The sequence below is a fragment of the Lepisma saccharinum genome, unplaced genomic scaffold (genome assembly GCF_977018435.1).
Source record: "Lepisma saccharinum unplaced genomic scaffold, izLepSacc3.1 HAP1_SCAFFOLD_540, whole genome shotgun sequence".
Classification (NCBI taxonomy): Eukaryota; Metazoa; Arthropoda; class Insecta; order Zygentoma; family Lepismatidae; genus Lepisma; species Lepisma saccharinum.
Genome location: NW_028143220.1, coordinates 58,734 through 83,316, shown reverse-complemented (window position 1 = coordinate 83,316; position 24,583 = coordinate 58,734). Strand labels below are relative to the sequence as shown.

Below are 24,583 nucleotides of genomic sequence, written 5' to 3'. Positions count from 1 at the left end.
AACTTACATCTATGTGTTATCAGACTTTGTAACGCTCGACAATTTCCTCATGACTTCACACTCCACAAAACCCACGTTCTTTGTCACACAATTAAGAGTTACATTTATCCTTTTACATCATCGATGCCTTCACGTTGGTCGCCAAATTTACCTGTGACATTCCTTTCTGGTGTTCGCCACTCGACCACTACGTCACGGTAGCTACCTAATCTCCCGGTGCGGCGGAGTTATCAGACTCTCCTTAGTGTTATGCTACACTGAGCATTCTCAAGACGTAACGATTTGAAAAAGAAATAGCTTCTTGTCATTTTACAAATGTAATAACACATTTCATCTTTAAACAATCACTGCATAATAACACAAAGATATTCAAAAATACAAACACATTTCAATTAAGCTGAAGCTTTTCCTTTATAACAGTGTTTTTCACAAATTTAACATCATCTCAAGCAACTCAACTTACTTTTTCCTTTCCACGTACTGTTGTCCCTGCAACGGAATCAATAAAAGATTGGACAATTCTACAAATGTTTATAAACCGGAAGTGACTTCCGCTTCCGATATTGCGTGCAACAAATATATAGCAAAAATTACAAATTTAATCAACACAAACAACAGTATTGAAACTAACAAATAAATCAAACAGATTTCTGTAAAATTAACAGAAAACAAATAAAACATTACATATGGCCAAAATAAACAAGGCGTATCACCGTTATTTCGCACGTTCTATTTCTCTGAGCTGCTTCTCTCAGTAACTGACCTTTGCTCCAATTCCAATCAGCTCCCTGCATTACAATTTAGTGTTGGCTGCCCTAACGCTCTGGTTTCCAATCCTAAGAACGAAAAATTTCGCGAGACAAGTTGCGCATGAAATGTCGCCAGTAGACTTCGGACCTCGCATGCGCCTGGGAATATCACGTTCCGCCGAGGAATTCAGGAAACACAGGACTCAAATTACTTTGCCAGAGCCGTGAATCCTGCACGAAGATCTGTATTCTGTACCCTCCTATGCAAGGTTCCATAATAATTGCTAGCCGCAAACAAGGGCACACATTTCTATCCTTTCACCTCCTTAGGACCTAGTTTTTTTTAACTTAAATAAAAATTCATAGAAGCGAATATTCCACATTGGGTTTTTAAAATTTCGTCTCGTTGAATGGTGCTTTACTTCCAACATTACATTCTAACATTTACGTCAGCCTATCGATGTATCCCTTGACATTTGAAAGCCGTTTTTTCACTTGATAAGTGACACTTTTTTAAGGGTTATTAATAAAAAAGGGACTGGGCCCTACAGTGCTCAGCCATTTTCCTTCCGAATTTTATTACGTTAATACCAGGGAATTTACGTTTAGGTTAATCCTCTCAGCGGCAGTCAGAAAACAATTACCTTCGCTAACAACGACGACAATATCCGCCTTTCGGCGGTACCGATTCAATTATTTTTCAGTTATTTATAACTTCCTCACTCCCTTCCGTTGGCAAGCAGCCACTTATTTTCCTTAATTTAATTCTCGACACATTTAATTTAATACCTGTAATTGATATATTCCACTTATGCTTTCAATTCAGCCACAATAAATTCTCGCGTTTTAGAACAATGTTACAGAAATGTATTCCCTAATATATTTATTTTAAGGGGCATCATCTTATGAACATTAATTACATTTTCCTTCGTTTATTGCGTATGCTCGCCCGTACTGGGACCTACAACCGGTTACATTCTCGAAATAAATCGTAGTTTGAAACGATACCTTTGCCTAATCGCAAGGAATCTTACTACACATAGCTTTTACGCCGCCTTGATAGGTCATATGCAATACCTTATTGCCCTTGTGTTTCCGATTCATTTTCGAACCCCGCTTTTATTCGTATTTACGCCATCTTTTTTTATTTTAGTTAATTTGTTTCTCTTGCGCAATAACGTAATTACTTTCTCCCCTCCAATGCCGTCAACGTTGACTAGAGGACGGGACATTTCATTTGTTGCAAGATCGTCACCACCCGCGGGAAGGTTGGTTGATTTAGTGTTTAAGTACCTTATGCACAGTAAGGCTAATCGGGACTGGACCTACAGTTTAAAGTGGAATGCAAACCACTATGTGCCTCCACAGGGTAACGGGACCTCTTGATTACAAGGCGGCGACGCTACCACTGCGCCATCGGAGAGGCCCTCCCCCCCACGGGAAGATAACGTCCTTTATCAATTTATTATTTTTATTATTATTATTATTACTATTATCGTTCTAGCCACGGTCACCCGTCCCCAATTTAACCAGTTAAACCCCCACTCACGACCGGATCAAGAAAGTGTGGGGCGTTACCCCCTATACGCCTTCATGGCGTGGTGCTATGCACAGGGGAACACTTTACTTTACCTAACTTTTTAACTTAACCCCCCCCATATTCCTCGCATTTTTTGTAATTGTTTTTTGTTTAATTACATTTCCTTGATTTTGCTTCAATCGCGATATTTTGGATTTATTCAAGAAGTACCGTTTCAGTTTACCCCCTCCTTTTTTTAAACGATCTGGTCTGGTTTTCCTTTTCATTTTTCAGCTGCCCCTTACCCTACCTTTTCGCACCGTTCGTCTCAGCCCAGCAAGGACTGTTGCTGCAGTTTGACGCAGACACCGCATCAGATGGATCCAGCATCCCCAGGAAACATCATGTTCCGGATCAGCATCTTCCAGATGTTCATCCCCTCCAGGACAAAAGTGCACCCCCTCCCTACTGGAACTACCATTCTTGCGACCCGCGATCACCAGAAGTTGTTCGTGTACAGCAGTGCACCCCAACCCCCAACGACTCATAATAATTAGTGATCAGCACCTTATAGAAGTCATCAGTGTTGGTGGGCAGCCCTCACCAGAACTCCCATCAGGATTCATCAGTTTGGAGAGCGGAGTTTCCCCGACCCCCTTCAGCTTTTAAAATGGGGATGAGCATTACTTACCAGATGCTTCCCTCCCCCCCCCCAGTGTCATCAGTTTCGTGACCAGAAACACCAACGAAGTCTACGCCAGGCCCCTGTGCCAGCGTCACACTTCAGGATTCATGTTGCCGCCTCTGTCCGTCAGTCCACTCACGTCCCCCCCCCCCCCTTCGAGTCTTCACTATTTGGCCCAGTGCCCCATCTCCGCAACTCATCTCACCTCCGAGTGCGTCGTCCAGTGCTCACCCTTAACCCCCAGGAAAGCACCCAGTCTGCAGTCGACAGTGTCATCCCCCACTAAAGATGGCATGGATTCTTCACACATGTTCGTGTGGTTCCAGGCTTGCCCAACATACATCGCGCGCGTCGTGTGTTTGGGTCCAATCACCGAAATACGTGAAAATCGACGCTCTACCAGTGCCGTTTTCGTGTGTCTATTCCTTCTGGACTCCCACTGTTCGCCAGCCAGAACTTTATCCCTCGCACAAAGTGCCAGTGTGTTCTCCTTCGTCCAGGAATAGCCCTTCGGTGACTTTTTCGGACTCATTGGATAAACTTGTTTCTAGTTTCCGGTATATCTCATCTGCGCGTGTGTCCGCGTGTGTTCCATGTGTTCCCGGTTCAAAACTCGTCGCCGGATCTTCAAGAACAGTTCGCAGATCTTCGTTAGCAATGAACGCTCGCCATCGCGATTGCTAATGAAGTATCCTTCAGCGACATAAAGAACGCGAACTAAGTGTATTTTTTTTCTGTTTCTCTGGCCAACCAACATCTTCAGCCAGTACTCCATGTCCAAAACACAATCTTGAAGTGTAACTTCGGGAAACAGTTTTTCTTTCAGACCGGCAGAAAGACTTACATTATTTTCTACCTCAATTTCTGCCACTAGTTATTATTTTTTTCAAATTATGTGTATTAATTAAACAGACAATAGTTTGGGGGCGGAACGCCCCATGGATGTACATATCATATCGCAATTTTAAATTTCTGGTATATAATTTTGAATGTTTGTACTTGTGAACCCTTCAGGTTGATCCTGCTGTATAAATTGCATGCCATTTTTTTCTTGGGACTGCTTCCCAAGTTTTTTTTAATAACTTACAGGAATTGTCTAAACAGTTGAAAGTGTATAAACATATTCCGCGTTTCCTGAACTATACGCAAAGGAACTGACCTTTCCAGGAAGCGAAGATGCTTTTTTCTTCATACGTGTGCTACAGTGTTTGTGTGTGCTCCGTGCGTACGTGATAAACACTGCTACGGTAACACCATGAGAAATGGCGAGTCAGCATCAGCTGAACTCGCGTAGTACGCTTACCATCAATGTTGTTTACAATCCAGCATGTTTAGATATTTAAGTGCATGATTTTTGGATGTGTGTAAAATTTATTTTTCCTTTCACCTACCCTTGTATAATAGTCTTTTTTTGGGGGTTGGCATAAATAAATTGTCTTCTAGAATTGACTGGTATGGTCGGGCTCGCGTTACAAAAAATTAACTTCCCTGCGTGAATCTAATTTCTTGCCCCAGGTAGGTGTGTCGTATCATGCCGAAGGCATGACTCGAAACCGGGACCCCGGGCGCCATAGTCCGATAGTCTAATCATTTCATAAAAAGGGTCCGAGTATGAAAGAAGCTGGAAAGAGCTTCTTTCAAGCAAATGCCACCTGCGATCTTCAGCAGATGTAAAAATATGATACGAATTCATCCGGAATCGCAAAAAAGACACTGCAAACACAGCTTTACGCTGAAAGCACCGTTATTGAGAGACGCGGTCTCTCAACGGCCGAAGTTCGAATTTCGTTTAAACAGCTCGGGAGAATATTTCTTCAAACAGTCGGTATCTGAAATCTATCGCGTCCACATTCAGTGCCTCGGAATTATACAAGTTGTTGAACTAAGAAAGTTATGGCGTGAATAGTTGTTGCCTCCGACTTAAAGTCGGATTACCAAACGTTACAAAAGGAGTTAACAGCGAGGAGTAGTACACTATCGGAAATGAGCTTTATTTCAGGAGAGTTCATCAGAGTTTCATCAACGAACCAGCGAGTTGATCGTCACTTCGAGATCTACAGGTAACAAACGTTCCTCTATCCTTGTCTTTAATTCTCTCACACCCCTGCCACACCAGTCAATTGTAGTGTTTAAAGTTAATCGTGAGTGTTGTTCTTATCTCAAGGGGCTAGCCCCCCTTGCTTGGATAAGTGCAGACGTAGCTTCTCAGAGCTATACCCCCTCTTACGATACACCTCTTGCAGCCAATTAGCTTCGAATATCAGGCTTCACATAGCCTATCAACGATCCCTTAATCTAAACAATCGGGTGTTTGTACGGTACGTACATAGCGATTTCAAATATTACTCCCCACCCACACGATCATATGTTTTCCTATATATAGGATCAATCATAACTATTCACGGCACTGATAAATGTTTTATAACATTTAAATATTGTGTTAATACATTAATTTCTTATTGCATACAGTATTTGTAAAAGAGAAGTTGGATTCACTGCCTTCAACTTTCTCTTAAAATTCTGTATAATGAATCTACGGTATACGGTGAATAACCTGTGAGTTTTACGGAGTAATCAATGTAAAGTTACGGCCATTTTTAACAGTGTAGTGTCTATCTTTTTGGTACCTGCTTATTCTTATCCTGTAAGATTAACTTTTTAATAAATTATCTTCACTACATGTCGGTCAATATCTTGTTTAGTTCCATACTGCGTAAAGACAAAGATACGCTAACTCGAGCCGAGACCATCTATGATACAAGCATTAAAAATTAAGATTTCAGAAATATTTCCCTTGGCTTAATTTCAAAAGGCCACATTTCCCTATTTAATTGACTTTTTGTTTACAGGAAGTCATTTACGAAACTACTAATGCCGTTTATGAATGGATGGCCCCTTGAGGTTGGGACTCTTTTACTTTTCATGTGGATCATAACTTTAAACATGAAGCTCTCTTTGGATGTTTGCAACAAGCTGTTGCAGAAATGCGGATGTGGACTTCCGGTAAGTCTTTTTGTTCCCATGTAATTAATAAAAGTGTACAGGCTTTACAATGAACTCGTATACACGTAAATTTAACTTTGATAAATCATTTCACATTTTCAATAACTTGAGATGAAGAAAGGCAGCAGTAAGAATATAACAATTCGTTGATCATAGAAGGTACATTCAATATATAACCGGTAAATTGGTGTAAAAAATCGAAAATACGACCATGTTTGGTGTGGTGTTTCTCTGTTATTTTGTGGTGGCGTCCTAGAAATATTAACAGATGACCTGGGACGCCTGCCTCGCGAACGGGGTGCTGGGAATCAGCACAAAACAAGATGGCCGCACCCTTGCAGGTTTGCACTAACTTGGAGCAGCGAAGTGTCATTAGATTTCTGTTAGCTGAAGAGTTGAAACCAATCGAAATTCACCGTCGGAATGCAGTGCAATATGGTGAAAGCTGTTTGAGTCGAACACAAGTGTACGAGTGGGCAGAGAAGTTCAAACAGGGTGTAACAAGTGTTCAAGATTCGCCATGTCCAGGGCGCTCTGTCTCTGCATTCACGGAGAACAACATTGCGAGAGTTGACGAGTTGATACGGAAAAACAGGCGTATTACGGTGAGTGAGATTGCATAAAAGATGAACGTTAGTGTCGGATCAGCCCACCACATTGTTCATGACGTACTGATGTTCAAGAAAGTGTGTGTGAGGTGGGTTCCAAACCATTTGACACCAGAAATGAAAGAAATGGATGTGTTCGGGGAGCTTTTGCGACAGTACGAGGCTGAAGGGGAGGCATTTCTTCACCGTATTGTCAATGTGACATAAGCAAACGTTATGTGTGAAAATTTGAAACTAGCAATTTTGAAGAAGCGACGTGGTCTGGTGTCTAGTGGGGTCCTGTTACTGCATGACAACGCCAAACCACACACTGCTAGAGTCACATTAGCTACCATCAATGACCTAAAGTTCATCTGCTTACCCCACCCCCCGTATTCCCCAGATCTGGCACCTTCAGATTATCACATTTTTGGCCCACCTAAAGACGCTCTTAGTGGCTCAAGGTTAGAGGATGATGAGGAAGTCCAAGCAGCAGTGCATGACTGGTTACGCACATGCCCAAAATAATTCTTTGCACGTGGAATTGGGAGGCTTGTGGAGCGCTGGCGCAGGTACATTGAACTATAGGGGACTACGTTGAATAATTATCATGTGTTGTATTCCATTCGAATAATAGATTCTGTAAAAAAAATATTTCCGGTTATTTATTGAATGAACCTTGTATTAGCATTTATTTGTATTCAAATATGTTTCTAAAAAATATCAAACAATACATTAAAAAAAACCTGACGCGGCTTCTTTTCAGATGTATTTTATTACAAATTTTCCAAAATGTTTTCGGAATAGAATCTGAAAGTTCTATATCATTCTATTAAATTTTGTAAATATAAATTCCTTGTCTTAAGGATACATTTCTATTATTGTTCCTGACTTTTTTTAAAAATGTCAATTTTTGCCTTCCTGATCCTACAACCAACAATAAACCTGATTGTTTTTTTATTCAAATTCTAGTCATTCCATTAATCTCAATTAAACGTTAATTTTTGCGTTATTTTGCAAACATATTTCCCTAGGATAGGGTCTACCAATTTGAATGTCAGATCTTTAAAATTAGATAGAATGAAAACCACAAGTGATAATGACATATATATATATAATAATAATATATATATATATATATTATTTATTTTGAAGAGCAAACAATGGCATTATGTTTTGAACGATATGTCGTTCAAATGTCCTCCTCTGCTTGGGTGGGTGGAATGGATTCTGAATGTCCAATTTTCCAGCACGTCTGCACACATATTGAGCGGTATATTCTCAATGGTTCGTTCGATGTTCCGTTTCAGGTCACGAACTGTGCGTGGCTTAGTCTCGTAGACCTTAGGTTTGACATAACCCCATTGAAAATATTCCAGAGGGGTTAGGTCACATAATCTTGTTAGCAGGTTCACATCACCCTTTCTGGACAGAACTCGTCCGGGGAACTTTCCCTGCAATAATTATATTGTTTGGCGAGCTGTGTGGTAAGTTTCACCGTGTTGTTGGAAAAACACATTGTTCATATAAAGATTTGCCAGTTTAGGCCACAAAAACTGCACCACCATATTCCTGTATTGCTCCCCATTGACAGTCACGTGATTTCCATGTTGGTCCTCAAAAAAATAAGGCCCGATCACGCCAATGGCCCTAAAACCACACCACACAGTCACTTTCCTAGGATGAAGGTGTACGTCCAGAATCACTTGCGGATTTTCATCTGCCAATCCTACAGTTTTGTTTGTCCTGTCGATCGATTATGTTGACCATAAATTCCTCTCAATGCACGAAATGTCTGTCGAACTGACCACGAATTGTGATAATAAATTCGAATAATTGCTATGCGTTGTTGCATCGTGTATTTTTCAATGATACCGCAACTGAAGAGCACAAAAGTCCAGTTGGTGTGGCGTCTGACTTTCACGCGGGAGACCCGCGGTGGTTTGTGGAACTTTTTCAAATATCCCGAGCGGCTCCGGGGTCGACTCAGCCCAAGTGAGTACCTGGTGCAAACCTGGGGTAATGGCGGTTGGTGAACCACGTCACCTCATCACCTCAAAAATATAGCCTAGGTCGAAGTCGAGAATGTGTGGAGCTCTACCTCCACATCCCCATATGCCTCCATACTTTACATTATTTTGCTTCCATTAATTTTTTTGTATGAGAATCCCTGAGATTTTATGACTGTCCTTAAAGATGTTTTCCCACCTTAAAAAAAATCCAGAATCCTTCAACGAAACGCGCAGTTTCCCAACAGTGGGATGATCTTTCCTCCTATAATAAGAGTAAATATGGCGACGAAACGCGTCTTGCTGAAAGGTATCTAAATTTGTCACGCGTTTAGATTGGACCCCTATTGCTTTTCTCTTGCTCAAAATATTTGCCCACAGAACAAATCATCTCCCGCGTTTGGCCATTGAGAAGAATTCCTTTACCGAAGGCTTTCTTCCTTTAAGTGCATGGCCTGTTTGATACACTTCGCAACATCTTATTTGACCGCCCCGAAAGAATTCTAAGTCCCGAAATCGTAAACTTAGCAACATTGCACTTCGAGTCCAGGTGAGAGTAGCCAACTTTGAGTAGGTCCTTCCACTAGACGTAAAACGCTGCGGTGATAGGTTTTCAATTTAACACTTTCCATGAACTTAGAAACTATAAACCGCTATTATAATACACAATCAAACAGAAATAATAAATTGGAAAAATAACCTTGAAGGATATTTACGATTCTGCTTGCTCGACTTGAAATTTGGGGGGTTTGAAACACTGAATAGAGTTTTTCTCCACCTGGAGGAAATTGCCATCAAGTTTGTGCAGAAAGAAGCAAATTTGTGAGGAGTTTATGCGACATTTTATTTACAATACCTTGCATAATATCGAACACTTCTCAAAAACATATATTTTTCACGACTTGTCGAGAAAATGTGCTTGAAACACATTCATAAACGTCAACATGTTTTTAAGGGTATCACGTCATTAAGTTAACGTAGAGCAGTTGGTTAGGCGCTGCTATTCTTATTTTTCGTCAAGCGTGAAAGGTCGCGGGTTCAAATCCCACCCTCTCCTCTTTCTTTCTTTCTTTTTTTTTGTTTGCTGAACAGATACCGTTGATATTAGAATATTTAAAAAATGAATCCGATGCACACTTGAGGGACGTTCCTTCTGCGCATATTTCCCCTTAGAAGTTGGAGATTCCCAGGATTTGAAGCTAAAACTTTTCTTTTTAGTTAATGTTCATATGTTGTGTTAACACACACATCATGATTAATTCACAAATCACATATATGTATTCAGGATGCAAAATGTAATGTTATTTAAGTTTTGTATTGTTTGTTATTCACTGACACCTAAAATATTGATTATTTGATTTCGATATACTAAAAAAGATATAATCCGTTGCGCAACAGCCCATGAAGGGCCTAGGCATACCTACCGACTGCCGATCTCCCTCCCACGCTTTCCTTCGTCACCTCTAAGCGTGGAGATCTTCAACCAGTATTGGAATAGTCGGGGGGTCAGCCCGACGTATCCCCAGCCGTTATAGTAGGTCTTCTCGACCGGATTACGCTCACTCACTCGGAGCTCCCCAAGTTCCTCACGATGGTGGGTTGCCACCGGCCCTATACGCAGGCCGAATAAATTCCGACCAGAGCCGGATTCGAACCTACGCCGTCCCGCAGCGAACGAGTGAACGCCTTAACCCGCTCGACTACGGAGGAGGACAAAAAAGATATACAGTTATGTTAAGTAGTGATGTAGTGCAGTACTGTAACGAAGGAGAGCGTTTAACGAGTTCAAATTGCTAAGATTGGTAATTTTATGTCCGTTCCTTCGTAATGACTGTTGTCAATCCCCTCACCACCATCTTACCATGCGTCTAAAACTAATAGTAAATCGCTAATTAACATAAATAAATTGTTATTGCGACGAAGGCCGGTTCGATAAGAAACTACTAATAAGTATTATATATAATAATAATAATCCAATAGCGCAACAACCCAATATCGGGCCAAGGCTTACCTACCGACTGCTGGCCTCCCTCCCACGCGAGCCACCAAGGGGGCGTGGATATCTGCAGCCAGACTAGGGGAACGGGTGATCGGTCCGACCGACCTCCAGCCGTTGTAGGACTTCGCGACCGGGTTACGCTCACTCACTCGGAGCTCCCCAATTTCCTCACGATGGTGGGTTGCCACCGGCCCTATACGTAGGCCGAATAAATTCCGACCAGAGCCGGATTCGAACCTACGCCGTCCCAAGTATTTATATAGTGAGTGACAAACAAAAAATTCAAAACCTCATAATGATCGTTAATTCCTCACTGCTTTGTATCTAAAATGATTGTCTTCTTTGAACAGAAAGTACGAGTATCAGATATAACAAACTTTCCACAGTAACTTTGCAATATTCGAAACCACCATTACAGACTTAGCTCTATGTAACTTGATTCTTGGCATTCCACGTGGCATGTGACTTCCTCCTATCATCGAAAGAACTTTATCTTACTATTTCCTTTCACCTCGTGAAATCCAGATACCAATGTTAACTTAGCACGGTGGATAAACTTTACACCCAACGATATACTCCTGAAAAAAAACCTGTCTAGGTGGGGAATCGAACCTACGACCTCCCTCGTAAGAATCAAGCAAGTTACCTCTTCTTCAGGTAACTCATGTTAAAATTTGCTACCAGTTTGAAGAAACCAATTCACACATAATGTCATAGCTATAATTTCCTCATGGCAAGTTTCATGAGGAAACGAATTCAGATATTTATGACATAAGCAGAAACACAAGTTTTAATATATTAATTATGAAGTTCCAATCTTGAGATAATTATTTCTGTTTATGTCATAAATATTAGGACATAACAAAATGGCGACGAGGATTAAAGAAGATAAATAATTACTACTGTAAGTAGAATTATAGTAATTAAGTCCAAGTGAGCCAGTATGGAAAAACACTTAAGTTTTATACCTGCATTTGAGGCTTATGACCCAAGCCAGGATATAAATTCGTATATTAAAAGATTCCAGGCTTTTGTTGAGGCTAACGATATACAAGAAAGGAAACGAGTGTTTACTCTTATTTCTGTAATCGGTAGTTTACCATATCAAGAGCTGGAACACAGATTAAGTCCAAAGGATCCACAAGATTGCACCTTGGAGGAACTCTTTGATACATTGCGAAAAATATATGCACGGCAGATTAATAAATGGATTCAACGATTCGCTTTTATGCAAATAAAGCAAGAGCAAGGTGAGACAGCTACATCGTACATAAATCGTTTAAAAGTTGCTGCAATAACTTGTGAATTTACAACAGATGAATTAGACACTCGTCTTAGAGAAAAACTTGTGTTTGGACTACCCGATAGTATGCTAAAAGATAGATTACTGTCAGACATGCCCAACACATTCGAAAAGGTTTCTGATGTAGTACTCCAACATGAGATAATACGCACAAATAAAAATAAAGTCAATCAAAATGCATTTTTGGTAGGTGAAAATAAACAAATACAAGGCTCACGTATGTTCGGTACAAACAATTCGTTTGCTAAAGCTCATTTTTCAAAGAATCAACAAGATACAAGAGAATCAAGATTCGGAACAAATAATGCATACAAAGGCATGCCACAATCTAAACCCCATACTGCATTGAGCCAAAAATTTGTATCACGGCAAAATCAGGCAAATGATATAAAATGTAAGCGCTGTGCAAGGTTAGGTTGTACATTCAAAGAGAACTGTCCTGCATTCAATGCTATTTGCAGTTTCTGTAAGAAGGAACGACATTTCTTGGCTGCATGTTTCGAAAGAAATAAACAATGGAAGGAACCTGCAGTCAATTTATCTAGTATTTATAAAGGAAATTGTGAAATGAGAAACAGTAATTTGGATACCAAAGGTAATGGTTATGGAGAACGCAATTCTCAACTTAGCTTATTCTCTGTGCAAGAAGATAGTGCATATACCTTTTTAACTACAAACACGCAACAAATGTACAATAAAAAAGCAAACAAATCTATTTCTAATTTGCAACAAGCATCTGATCAGATTTCATTGAGAAATGAACGTTTACCTTTGTACATTGATATTATAATACAAGACCAATCGTTAGGAGCTATTGTCGATTCTGGTAGTTTTGCTAATTTCATTTCAAAAGATTTGTTAACTAATATTATGGGCAACTTCACACTGAGTCCGCTATTAAATTCATATACGTCGATATCAGGTGAAAGATTGTGTTTATTAGGCCAATTAAACTTAAAACTTTACTATCATGGCAAAATATACATGATGCCTTTTGTTGTTGGCGATAATATCAATACAAATATATTAATTGGTAGAGTTGGAATGAACATATTATTTGGTGATTGGCGCAGCAAACTTCTAAATGAGTTTCCTGAAACTGATTATGTTCAAAAGGAAGATTCTACACATGCATGCTTAGGTTTTGAATCAAAAGATTCGCTACCAGATGCTTGTTCGAAAAATCAGCGTTCAAGCATAATGGATACTCCAAAGGTACATCAGCAAAGGATTGATGATATAGGTGAATGTTCACGAACATCAAATGTGCAAGGGCAAAATAGCAAAGCCATGATTATGAACAAACGTAAAGCCGACGTACATAATTCAAGTAATATAAAACAAATGAGCATTGAAGACTGTCGTTCACAATTACTGACATCTTTTGCAGAATTGTTTAATGAGGATATTAGTACACCTATTAAAGAATTCAAGGTATCAATACCTTTACAGAAGAATGCTAGGCCTGTGTTCAGGAAAGCGTACAGAATAGCATATTCATTACGAGATCAAATAAAAGAAGAAATAGATAATATGTGTAAGCAGAATATTATAGCTCCTATAGAACATTCAGAATGGGCTAGTCCTATTGTGCCAGTTAAGAAATCAAATGATTCTATACGTATCTGTGTAGATTACTCGAAAACGGTCAATTTTCAAACCGATGGTTTAGTGTATCTTCTACCAGATTTTCCTGATATTTTACAAAAAGTTAAAATAGGAAAGTACTACACCAGGCTTGATTTACGTTCAGCATTTTTACAAGTTAGTTTGCATCCAGACTCACAAAACATATTGTGTTTAAATTATGATTCTCAGTTGTACAGAATGCAACGTTTACCATTTGGTACAAATGTTTCGTCTCAGCTTTTCCAACAGGTAATTGATTCAATTTTAACAGGATTGGAAAGAGTTGCAGCATTTATTGATGATGTTATCATTTCTGGAGATAGTCTACAAGAATGTTTCCTAAGAACAAAACACGTTCTGGAACGCTTTGAAGATTATAATGTTAAAGTCAATTTAAGTAAATCTGAATTCCTAGTGCAAGAAGTGATTTACTTAGGAAGACGTTTTACGGGAAATGGAATCACACCAACTGAAAAGCATGTGCGTGCTATTTAGAAAGTCCAGAGCCAAAGGATAAGGTTCAGCTACAAAGTTTTTTAGGGATGGTTGCATTTCAAAGTCGTTTTCTACACAACTTGTCATCTACAATACCACACCTATATCGACTTCTGAGGAAAGGCGAAAAATGGTTGTGGTCTAATCAATGTGTATCGGAATTTAAGGCTGTTAAAGATAAGATTGTTCAGACACCTGCTATAATTCCTTTCGATCCTTCAAAAGAAATAATCCTAGAAACTGATAGTTCTTGCTACGGTGTTGGAGGACGATTAGGGCACAAGATAGATGGCGAACATCGAACAGTGGCGTGTTTTTCAGCTACACTTTCACCTGCTCAGAAGAATTACTGTCAGGGAGAAAGAGAGGCATTAGCCATTGTTTCTTCTGTGAAACATTTTTATTTATATCTGGCAGGTCAAAAATTTACAATATACACTGATTCAACGACTGCGAAATCATTGCTTGATTCGAATACACCAGTGCCAATGCAACACAATGCACGTTGGCAGAGATGGAAAATATTCATGGCATCTCTGAATTACGAAATAGTGTATTCTAAGAAGGTTCCAATAGCAGACGCTTTGTCAAGATTACCACTACCTGAAGAATTGCAATCAGATTTAGTTTTGACAGCGTATGCAGATTTAGAACAAAAGTTACAACCGTTACGCATATCTGAGATCAAGGAGCATACAAAAAGCGATGAATTGTTGTCTAAAATAACAATTTACGTTAAGAATGGTTGGCCAAGAGGAATTGATCCACAAATCCATGAGGAAGCAGTAGCTTTATGGAAGAAACGTCTGGAACTATCAACAGAAGATGGATTGTTGATGTGGGGAAATAGAATTGTATTGCCAGAGACACTGCGATGCAAGTTTCTGACTCAAATTCATGGCCTTCACAGTGGCGTAGTGAGATTAAAACAGATTTGCAGAGATTTAGTTTGGTGGCCTAAAATGACTTCTGACATTGAAAGTTTTGTTGCAAAATGTGATGCTTGTCAGACGAATGCAAGAGCTCCAGCAAAACGACAATTTACATCATGGACACCGACATCACAACCCATGGAACGTGTACATGTCGATCATTTCTATTTCAATGGTTATTTATTCCTGTTGTGTGTTGATGCTCACACGAAATTTTTGAATGTTTGGCAATGTTCTAATTTAACGGCTCAGGAAGCAATTAGACATTTAAAAAGCCAATTTTACATACTTGGTTCTCCAAAAGAGTTAGTCTCAGATAATGGACAACCCTTTGCAAGTGAACTATTTAAGATGTCCTGCCAAAGGTTGGGCATTGAACTAAAGCATTCCTGCCCATATAAACCTTCGGGAAACGGGTTGGCTGAGAGAACAGTCAATACCGTGAAAAGGTATCTAACCATCATAGGAGATTTTTCAAAAGGGGATGTTAGAAATTTGAATACTGAAGTAGAATCACTACTACGTACAGTAATACACTGGCATAACAATACTCCATTGCCATCAACTGGAACATCTCCAAGTTCATTAATGTTTTCTTACAACACTGCAAGTAATATAATCATTAAAGATGACACTAAAAATGTTCATTATGAATGTGAGAAATTTTCAATTGGAAGTAACGTATATTATTACTGCCCTGAAAGAAAGATATATCGGAAAGGAGAGATTATTGGAAGATGCAGTTTTGCTGTGTATAAAGTAAGAGATATAGAAAGTGGCAGATACAGAAATGTACACTATTCATTTTTAAAGATTCTTCATGAAACAGGAGGAGATTCAAATCAGTCAGAAATACCCAAGGAATATGACGATAGTGCATATCATGCATATTTATATCCTCCGATTAAAAATGAAATGCATCGGCAGGAACTAAGCAACAGTGAAGAACACAATGCTCACAGTTCGTCTCCGAAGCAAGAAAATAGATCAATTTCGAAGGAAGCGAGCAGACTTGGTCCAGGAATAAGTTTGTCTTCGAAGGGAGGAAGTGATTTTGTAAGAAGGAAATCTGAAAGAGTAAAAAGGCCAAGAGTGTTTTACCCCTCATAAGTTTGTTTTCTCTGGAAGGGGAGAAGATTGATATATATTACAAAATACATAATTATCTCAAGATTGGAACTTCATAATGAATATATTAAAACTTGTAACAAGGTGGATTACATGATTAAAACTTAAATCATCCATAATACACATAAACAAGATGCATAATCGTTGCTATGCACAGACTATGTACATTGGCCATAACTGCTAGTTCACCACATACAATAATGTATTTTATAATATATATCAATCTTCTCCCCTTCTAGAGAAAACAAACTTATGAGGGGTAAAATGCTCTTGGCCTTTTTACTCTTTGAGATTTCCTTCTTACAAAATCACTTCCTCCCTTCGAAGACGAACCTGTACCTGGACCAAGTCTGCTCGCTTCCTTCGAATATGATCTACTTTCTTGCTTCGGAGACGAACTGTGAGCATTGTGTTCTTCACTGTCTCTTAGTTCCTGCCGATGCATTTCATTTTTAATCGGAGGATATAAATATGCGTGATATGCACTATCGTCATATTCCTTGTGTATTTCTGACTGATTTGAATCTCCTCCTGTTTCATGAAGAATCTTTAAAAATGAATAGTGTACATTTCTGTATCTGCCACTTTCTACATCTCTTACTTTATACACAGCAAAACTGCATCTTTCAATAATCTCTCCTTTCCGATATATCTTTCTTTCAGGGCAGTAATAATATACTTTACTTCCAATTGAAAATTTCTCACATTCATAATGAACATTTTTAGTGTCATCTTTAATGATTATATTACTTGCAGTGTTGTAAGAAAACATTGATGAACTTGGAGATGTTCCAGTTGATGGCAATGGAGTGTTGTTATGCCAGTGTATTACTGTACGCAGTAGTGATTCTACTTCAGTATTTAATTTTCTAACATCCCCTTTTGGAAAATCTCCTATGAGGGCTAGATACCTTTTCACGGTATTGACTGTTCTCTCAGCCAACCCGTTTCCCGAAGGTTTATATGGGCAGGAATGCTTTAGTTCAATGCCCAACCGTTGGCAGAACATCTTAAATTGTTCACTTGCAAAGGGTTGTCCATTATCTGAGACTAACTCTTTTGGAGAACCAAGTATGTAAAATTGGCTTTTTAAATGTCTAATTGCTTCCTGAGCCGTTAAATTAGAACATTGCCAAACATTCAAAAATTTCGTGTGAGCATCAACACACAACAGGAATAAATAACCATTGAAATAGAAATGATCGACATGTACACGTTCCATGGGTTGTGATGTCGGTGTCCATGATGTAAATTGTCGTTTTGCTGGAGCTCTTGCATTCGTCTGACAAGCATCACATTTTGCAACAAAACTTTCAATGTCAGAAGTCATTTTAGGCCACCAAACTAAATCTCTGCAAATCTGTTTTAATCTCACTACGCCACTGTGCAGACCATGAATTTGAGTGAGAAACTTGCATCGCAGTGTCTCTGGCAATACAATTCTATTTCCCCACATCAACAATCCATCTTCTGTTGACAGTTCCAGACGTTTCTTCCATAAAGCTACTGCTTCCTCATTGATTTGTGGATCAATTCCTCTTGGCCAACCATTCTTAACGAAAATTGTTATTTTAGACAACAATTCATCGCTTTTTGTATGCTCCTTGATCTCAGATATGCGTAACGGTTGTAACTTTTGTTCTAAATCTGCATACGCTGTCAAAACTAAATCTGATTGCAATTCTTCAGGTAGTGGTAATCTTGACAAAGCGTCTGCTATTGGAACCTTCTTAGAATACACTATTTCGTAATTCAGAGATGCCATGAATATTTTCCATCTCTGCCAACGTGCATTGTGTTGCATTGGCACTGGTGTATTCGAATCAAGCAATGATTTCGCAGTCGTTGAATCAGTGTATATTGTAAATTTTTGACCTGCCAGATATAAGTAAAAATGTTTCACAGACGAAACAATGGCTAATGCCTCTCTTTCTCCCTGACAGTAATTCTTCTGAGCAGGTGAAAGTGTAGCTGAAAAACACGCCACTGTTCGATGTTCGCCATTTATCTTGTGCCCTAATCGTCCTCCAACACCGTAGCAAGAACTATCCGTTTCTAGGATTATTTCTTTTGAAGGATCGAAAGGAATTATAGCAGGTGTCTGAACAATCTTATCTTTAACAGCCCTAAATTCCGATACACATTGATTAGACCACAACCATTTTTCGCCTTTCCTCAGAAGTCAATATAGGTGTGGTATTGTAGATGACAAGTTGTGTAGAAAACGACTTTGAAATGCAACCATCCCTAAAAAACTTTGTAGCTGAACCTTATCCTTTGGCTCTGGACTTTCTAAAATAGCACGCACATGCTTTTCAGTTGGTGTGATTCCATTTGCCGTGAAACGTCTTCCTAAGTAAATCACTTCTTGCACTAGGAATTCAGATTTACTTAAATTGACTTTAACATTATAATCTTCAAAGCGTTCCAGAACTTGTTTTGTTCTTAGGAAACATTCTTGTAGACTATCTCCAGAAATGATAACATCATCAATAAGTGCTGCAACTCTTTCCAATCCTGTTAAAATTGAATCAATTACCTGTTGGAAAAGCTGAGACGAAACATTTGTACCAAATGGTAAACGTTGCATTCTGTACAAGTGAGAATCATAATTTAAACACAATATGTTTTGTGAGTCTGGATGCAAACTAACTTGTAAAAATGCTGAACGTAAATCAAGCCTGGTGTAGTACTTTCCTATTTTAACTTTTTGTAAAATATCAGGAAAATCTGGTAGAGGATACACTAAACCATCGGTTTGAAAATTGACCGTCTTCGAGTAATCTACACAGATACGTATAGAATTATTTGATTTCTTAACTGGCACAATAGGACTAGCCCATTCTGAATGTTCTATAGGAGCTATAATATTCTGCTTACACATATTATCTATTTCTTGTTTTATTTGATCTCGTAATGAATACGCTATTCTGTACGCTTTCCTGAACACAGGCCTAGCATTCTTCTGTAAAGGTATTGATACCTTGAAATCTTTAATAGGTGTACTAATATCCTCATTAAACAATTCGCAAAAGATGTCAGTAATTGTGAACGACAGTCTTCAATGCTCATTTGTTTTATATTACTTGAATTATGTACGTCGGCTTTACGTTTGTTCATAATCATGGCTTTGCTATTTTGCCCTTGCACATTTGATGTTCGTGAACATTCACCTATATCATCAATCCTTTGCTGATGTACCTTTGGAGTATCCATTATGCTTGAACGCTGATTTTTAGAACAAGCATCTGGTAGCGAATGTTTTGATTCTAGACCTAAGCATGCATGTGTAGAATCTTCCTTTTGAACATAATCAGTTTCAGGAAACTCATTTAGAAGTTTGCTGCGCCAATCACCAAATAATATGTTCATTCCAACTCTGCCAATTAATATATTTGTATTGATATTATCGCCAACAACAAAAGGCATCATGTACATTTTGCCATGATAGTAAAGTTTTAAGTTTAATTGGCCTAATAAACACAATCTTTCACCTGATATCGACGTATATGAATTTAATAGCGGACTCAGTGTGAAGTTGCCAATAATATTAGTTAACAAATCTTTTGAAATAAAATTAGCAAAACTACCAGAATCGACAATAGCTTCTAACGATTGGTCTTGTATTATAATATCAATGTACAAAGGTAAATGTTCATTTCTCAATGAAATCTGATCAGATGCTTGTTGCAAATTAGAAATAGATTCGTTTGCTTTTTTATTGTACATTTGTTGCGTGTTTGTAGTTAAAAAAGTATATGCACTATCTTCTTGCACAGAGAATAAGCTAAGTTGAGAATTGCGTTCTCCATAACCATTACCTTTGGTATCCAAATTACTGTTCCTGATTTCACAATTTCCTTTATACATACTAGATAAATTGACTGCAGGTTCCTTGCATTGTCTATTTCTATCGAAACATGCAGCCAAGAAATGCCCTTTCTTCTTACAGAAACTGCAAATAGCATTGAATGCAGGACAGTTCTCTTAGAATGTACAACCTAACCTTGCACAGCGCTTACATTTTATATCATTTGCCTGATTTTGCCGTGATACAAATTTTTGGCTAAATGCAGAATGGGATTTAGATTGTGTCTTGCCTTTGGATGTATTATTTGTTCCGAATCTTGATTCTCTTCTATCTTGTTGATTCTTTGAAAAATGAGCTTTAGCAAACAAATTGTTTGTACCGAATCTACGTGAGCCTTGTATTTGTTTATTTTCACCTACCAAAAATGCATTTTGATTGACTTTATTTTTATTTGTGCGTATTATCTCATGTTGGAGTACTACATCACAAACTTTTTCGAATGTGTTGGGCATGTCTGACAGTAATCTATATTTTAGTATACTATCGGGTAGTCCAAACACAAGTTTTTCTCTAAGACGAGTGTCTAATTCATCTATTGTAAACTCACAAGTTATTGCAGCAACTTTTAAACGATTTATGTACGATGTAGCTGTCTCACCTTGCTCTTGCTTTATTTGCATAAAAGCGAATCGTTGAATCCATTTATTTACCTGCGGTGCATATATTTTTCGCAATGTATCAAAGAGTTCCTCCAAGGTGCAATCTTGTGGATCCTTTGGACTTAATCTGTGTTCCAGCTCTTGATATGGTAAACTACCGATTACAGAAATAAGAGTAAACACTCGTTTCCTTTCTTGTATATCGTTAGCCTCAACAAAAGCCTGGAATCTTTTAATATACGAATTTATATCCTGGCTTGGGTCGTAAGCCTCAAATGCAGGTATAAAACTTATGTGTTTTTCCATATTGGCTCACTTGGACTTAATTACTATAATTCTACTTACAGTAGTAATTATTTATCTTCTTTAATCCTCGTCGCCATTTTGTTATGTCCTAATATTTATGACATAAGCAGAAATAATTATCTCAAGATTGGAACTTCATAATGAATATATTAAAACTTGTAACAAGGTGGATTACATGATTAAAACTTAAATCATCCATAATACACATAAACAAGATGCATAATCGTTGCTATGCACAGACTATGTACATTGGCCATAACTGCTAGTTCACCACATACAATAATGTATTTTATAATATATATCAATCAGATATAACAAACTTTCCACAGTAACTTTGCAATATTCGAAACCACCATTACAGACTTAGCTCTATGTAACTTGATTCTGCGCATTCCACGTGGCATGTGACTTCCTCCTATCATCGAAAGAACTTTATCTTACTATTTCCTTTCACCTCGTGAAATCCAGATACCAATGTTAACTTAGCACGGTGGATAAACTTTACACCCAACGATATACTCCTGAAAAAAAACCTGTCAAGGTGGGGAATCGAACCTACGACCTCCCTCGTAAGAATCAAGCAAGTTACCTCTTCTTCAGGTAACTCATGTTAAAATTTGCTACCAGTTTGAAGAAACCAATTCACACATAATGTCATAGCTATAATTTCCTCATGGCAAGTTTCATGAGGAAACGAATTCAGATAAAATCGAGAATCGCTGAAAGGGGACAATGATGAACATGTCTATTGGCGTTTTGTCATATTTTGTAAATTGTGTAAAAATTCCGTGTTTTGAACAAGCAATCGTTTAGTTACGAAGTATTTTGTTGTTTGTTTAAAGTAGGAACAGGAGAGTGAAAAGGAGTCATTTGAGTCAGACCCCGTTTGACAAGAAACTTCAGCTTTTCCCAAACACTGTATGAAAAGAGAGAGAGGAACGTATGAAATATAAAATATGTGTGAAATTAAAACATTGGAAACCTTGAAAGATAATACTAACGAACTTCAAACTATGAAAAACATATTTTCGTGGTGGAAAACTCCAAGTCATTTTCGAAATATGAACTTGATGTTTTTCTTTATTATGAAGTGGAGATATGGGACGATACGATCCCTCAGCAAGAAAATTTTAAGTAAGCTACCTCCAACTTTTTCAATGGTCATAATTACTAATTAGGGTCCGGACGTTGATGACCCTTAAAAACAATGCTAAACCTGATATCATGTCCGTTTCCTTTCAGTTAGAACCGGAAAACACTTTATATTTTACATTTTTTTGCATTTTAGGCTTTTAGTTTATTTGTTAGTATTTTTAACAGTATTTGTTAGTAGAGCAGGTGCACGGGTTCACAGCCCGAAAATGGGGCTCCGTGGGGCTCGCAGTGTTGCCAACTCCTTACCCGAAAAAATCACCAAGGTTTTTGGGTCTAACCTAACCTAAGGCAAAGAGTTGGCAACACTGCAAAGCAAGCCTCAAGCAGTGTTGCCAACTTGTTCTTGACCTATTTTTTATTTTACGATGTTTTATGCACTAAACTAACCTACAATGAGAGTAGAGCAGGTGGCCGGGTTCCCAGCCCGAAAATGAGGCTCGGTGAGGCTCGCAGTGTTACCAACTCCTCACTTGAAAAAATCACCAAGGTTTTTGTTTTTGGGTATAACCTAACCTCAAGCAAGGAGCTGGCAACACTGCTTGAGGCTTTTCTCGCAGTGTGGCCAACTCCTCACTTGAAAAAATCACCAAGGTTTGTTTTTGGGTCTAACCTAACCTCAAGCAAGGAGCTGGCAATACTGCTTGAGGCTTGTTCTGCAGTATTGCCAACTCGGGCAAGGCGTAGCCTTTTGGGTGTATGTTAACCTCACAGTGTTGCCAACTCGGCGTAGCCTTTTACGCTGTATAATTTTTTAGCTTTTTTGTGTGTGAGTGTATATGTGTTACCAACTCGGCGTAGCTTTTTGGGTGTATGTTAACCTCACAGTGTTGCCAACTCGGCGTAGCTTTTTGGGTGTATGTTAACCTCACAGTGTTGCCAACTCGGCGTAGCTTTTTACGCTGTATAATTGTTTAGCTTTTTTGTGTGTGAGTGTATATGTGTTGCCAACTCGGCGTAGCCTTTTGGGTGTATGTTAACCTTGCAGTGTTGCCAACTTGGCGTAGCCTTTTGGGTGTATGTTAACCTCGCAGTGTTACCAACTTGACGCAACCTTTTGGATGTATGTTAACCTCACAAACAGTGTTACCAACTCCTCACTCGAAAAAATCACCAAGGTTTTTGGGTCTAATCTAACCTAAAACAGCTGGTAATTTTGCTGAGGCTTGCCTTGTAGTGTTGCCAACTTACTCGAAAAGTTACCAAGATTTTTGGGTCTAACCTAACCTAAAGCAAGGAGCTGGCAATGCTTGAGGCTTGGCTTATAGTGTATAAAGCAATTTGTCAACCTACTGGTATTGTCATAGCTTTTTACGAGAGAGAGGAGAGAGGGGGAAGAGTTAAAACAACTGGCAGTTGCCAACACCTACCTACAGCTTTTTTTTTTGTTTGGTGTAACCTCTAAAGCAACTGGCAAGTTTGCTTGAGGCTTGCCACAGTACATAAAACAATTTTTTGCCAACCTACACACACTGGGCAAGGAGAGCCGGCAACAAATATATACTGCTGTAAAAGAGATGGATGGCAGCATAGTATGTGTGTGCGTGTGTGTGTAGCATTATTAACTAGTGTTGGCAACCCACTTACAACTAAAAAAATAGAGATGCCAACGTTGCTGTAAAAGAGAGAGAGACCTATCGTGACCTTTGTAAACCTCTCTCGGGGGAACGATGTGCCACACGCGCGCGCGCTGGCGCCTTTATTATTTTCGTATTGCATACAATATTTATTGTGTTTTTTTTCTATCTACAATCATATTTTTCTTATATATTTTTTTAATTTTTTTTATAGGGTTGATTAAAGCACATATTTGAGGAGGACAACGCCACCCATATATAAATAAACCCCTCGAATTAACACTAATTAGAATTACCTTACAAAATTTTTCTCATAAGGCATTTTTGTTTTGTAAACACTCTACCACCAACAGATCACATATAAATAAACATACCCCCAAAAAAAATGCGCTCCATGAAAAGTTGCCCTGTGTGCGAAAAAACTATATCAAGCAAGCATTTTGGAAGACATTGTCGCACCTGCGGGCCAGGCAAGCATTTGGCTGCCACCGAATTATGTTCTGGATGCAATAAACACATCACAATTGCGTATGCCAAAAAACATAAGCTTACTTGTTTAAGCAAAAGTACATCTGGGGCTCAACCGTCGACCAGCTCAACCAAGAGGAAGGCAGAAGCAGCCTCCATCAATGCACCACCCGCCAAACGCGTCAAGCCTGCGATAAAAGCAGACCAGTCTGCTTTCCAGTGTTCGTTAGAGGACTTTCCTTTTATTTCGGAGGGCTCATGCGATGTGCGTAGCTTTTTGGAGAACGTGCAAGCGCAAATTATTTCCGTCCTCGGCGATGCGCTTGCAACGCACTCCGTCAAATTCTACGCATCGCTACGTTGTCAGTACAAAAAGCCGTCTGATGAAATTTACAGCTTCTGCCACAACACCAAGGCGAAGACGCTGCATCTGGCGGATGTCGAAAACCTAGAGGTAATCTACAACAAGTTTGCCGAAGAGCTGCTGGCAAAGCAAGAGGAGCATGAAGCCGAGGGCTCGGGGGGTTCGCTGTGTGGCAAGCCTCACGAACTGCGCGTCAAACTTTCCAAGT

General features: G+C 38.9%; 1 protein-coding gene across 1 annotated transcript in view; it reads right to left on the bottom strand.

The window, feature by feature from the left end:
• Positions 1-459: 459 nt before the first annotated feature.
• The window catches only part of LOC145983008 (uncharacterized), a 50,805-nt gene continuing 26,681 nt past the window's right edge, over positions 460-24,583 (bottom strand). Inside the window, exon 2 of the mRNA XM_083116288.1 lies at positions 460-489. Within this exon, the coding sequence (XP_082972414.1) occupies positions 460-489 (30 nt within the window). The remainder of the gene's footprint in view (positions 490-24,583) is intronic.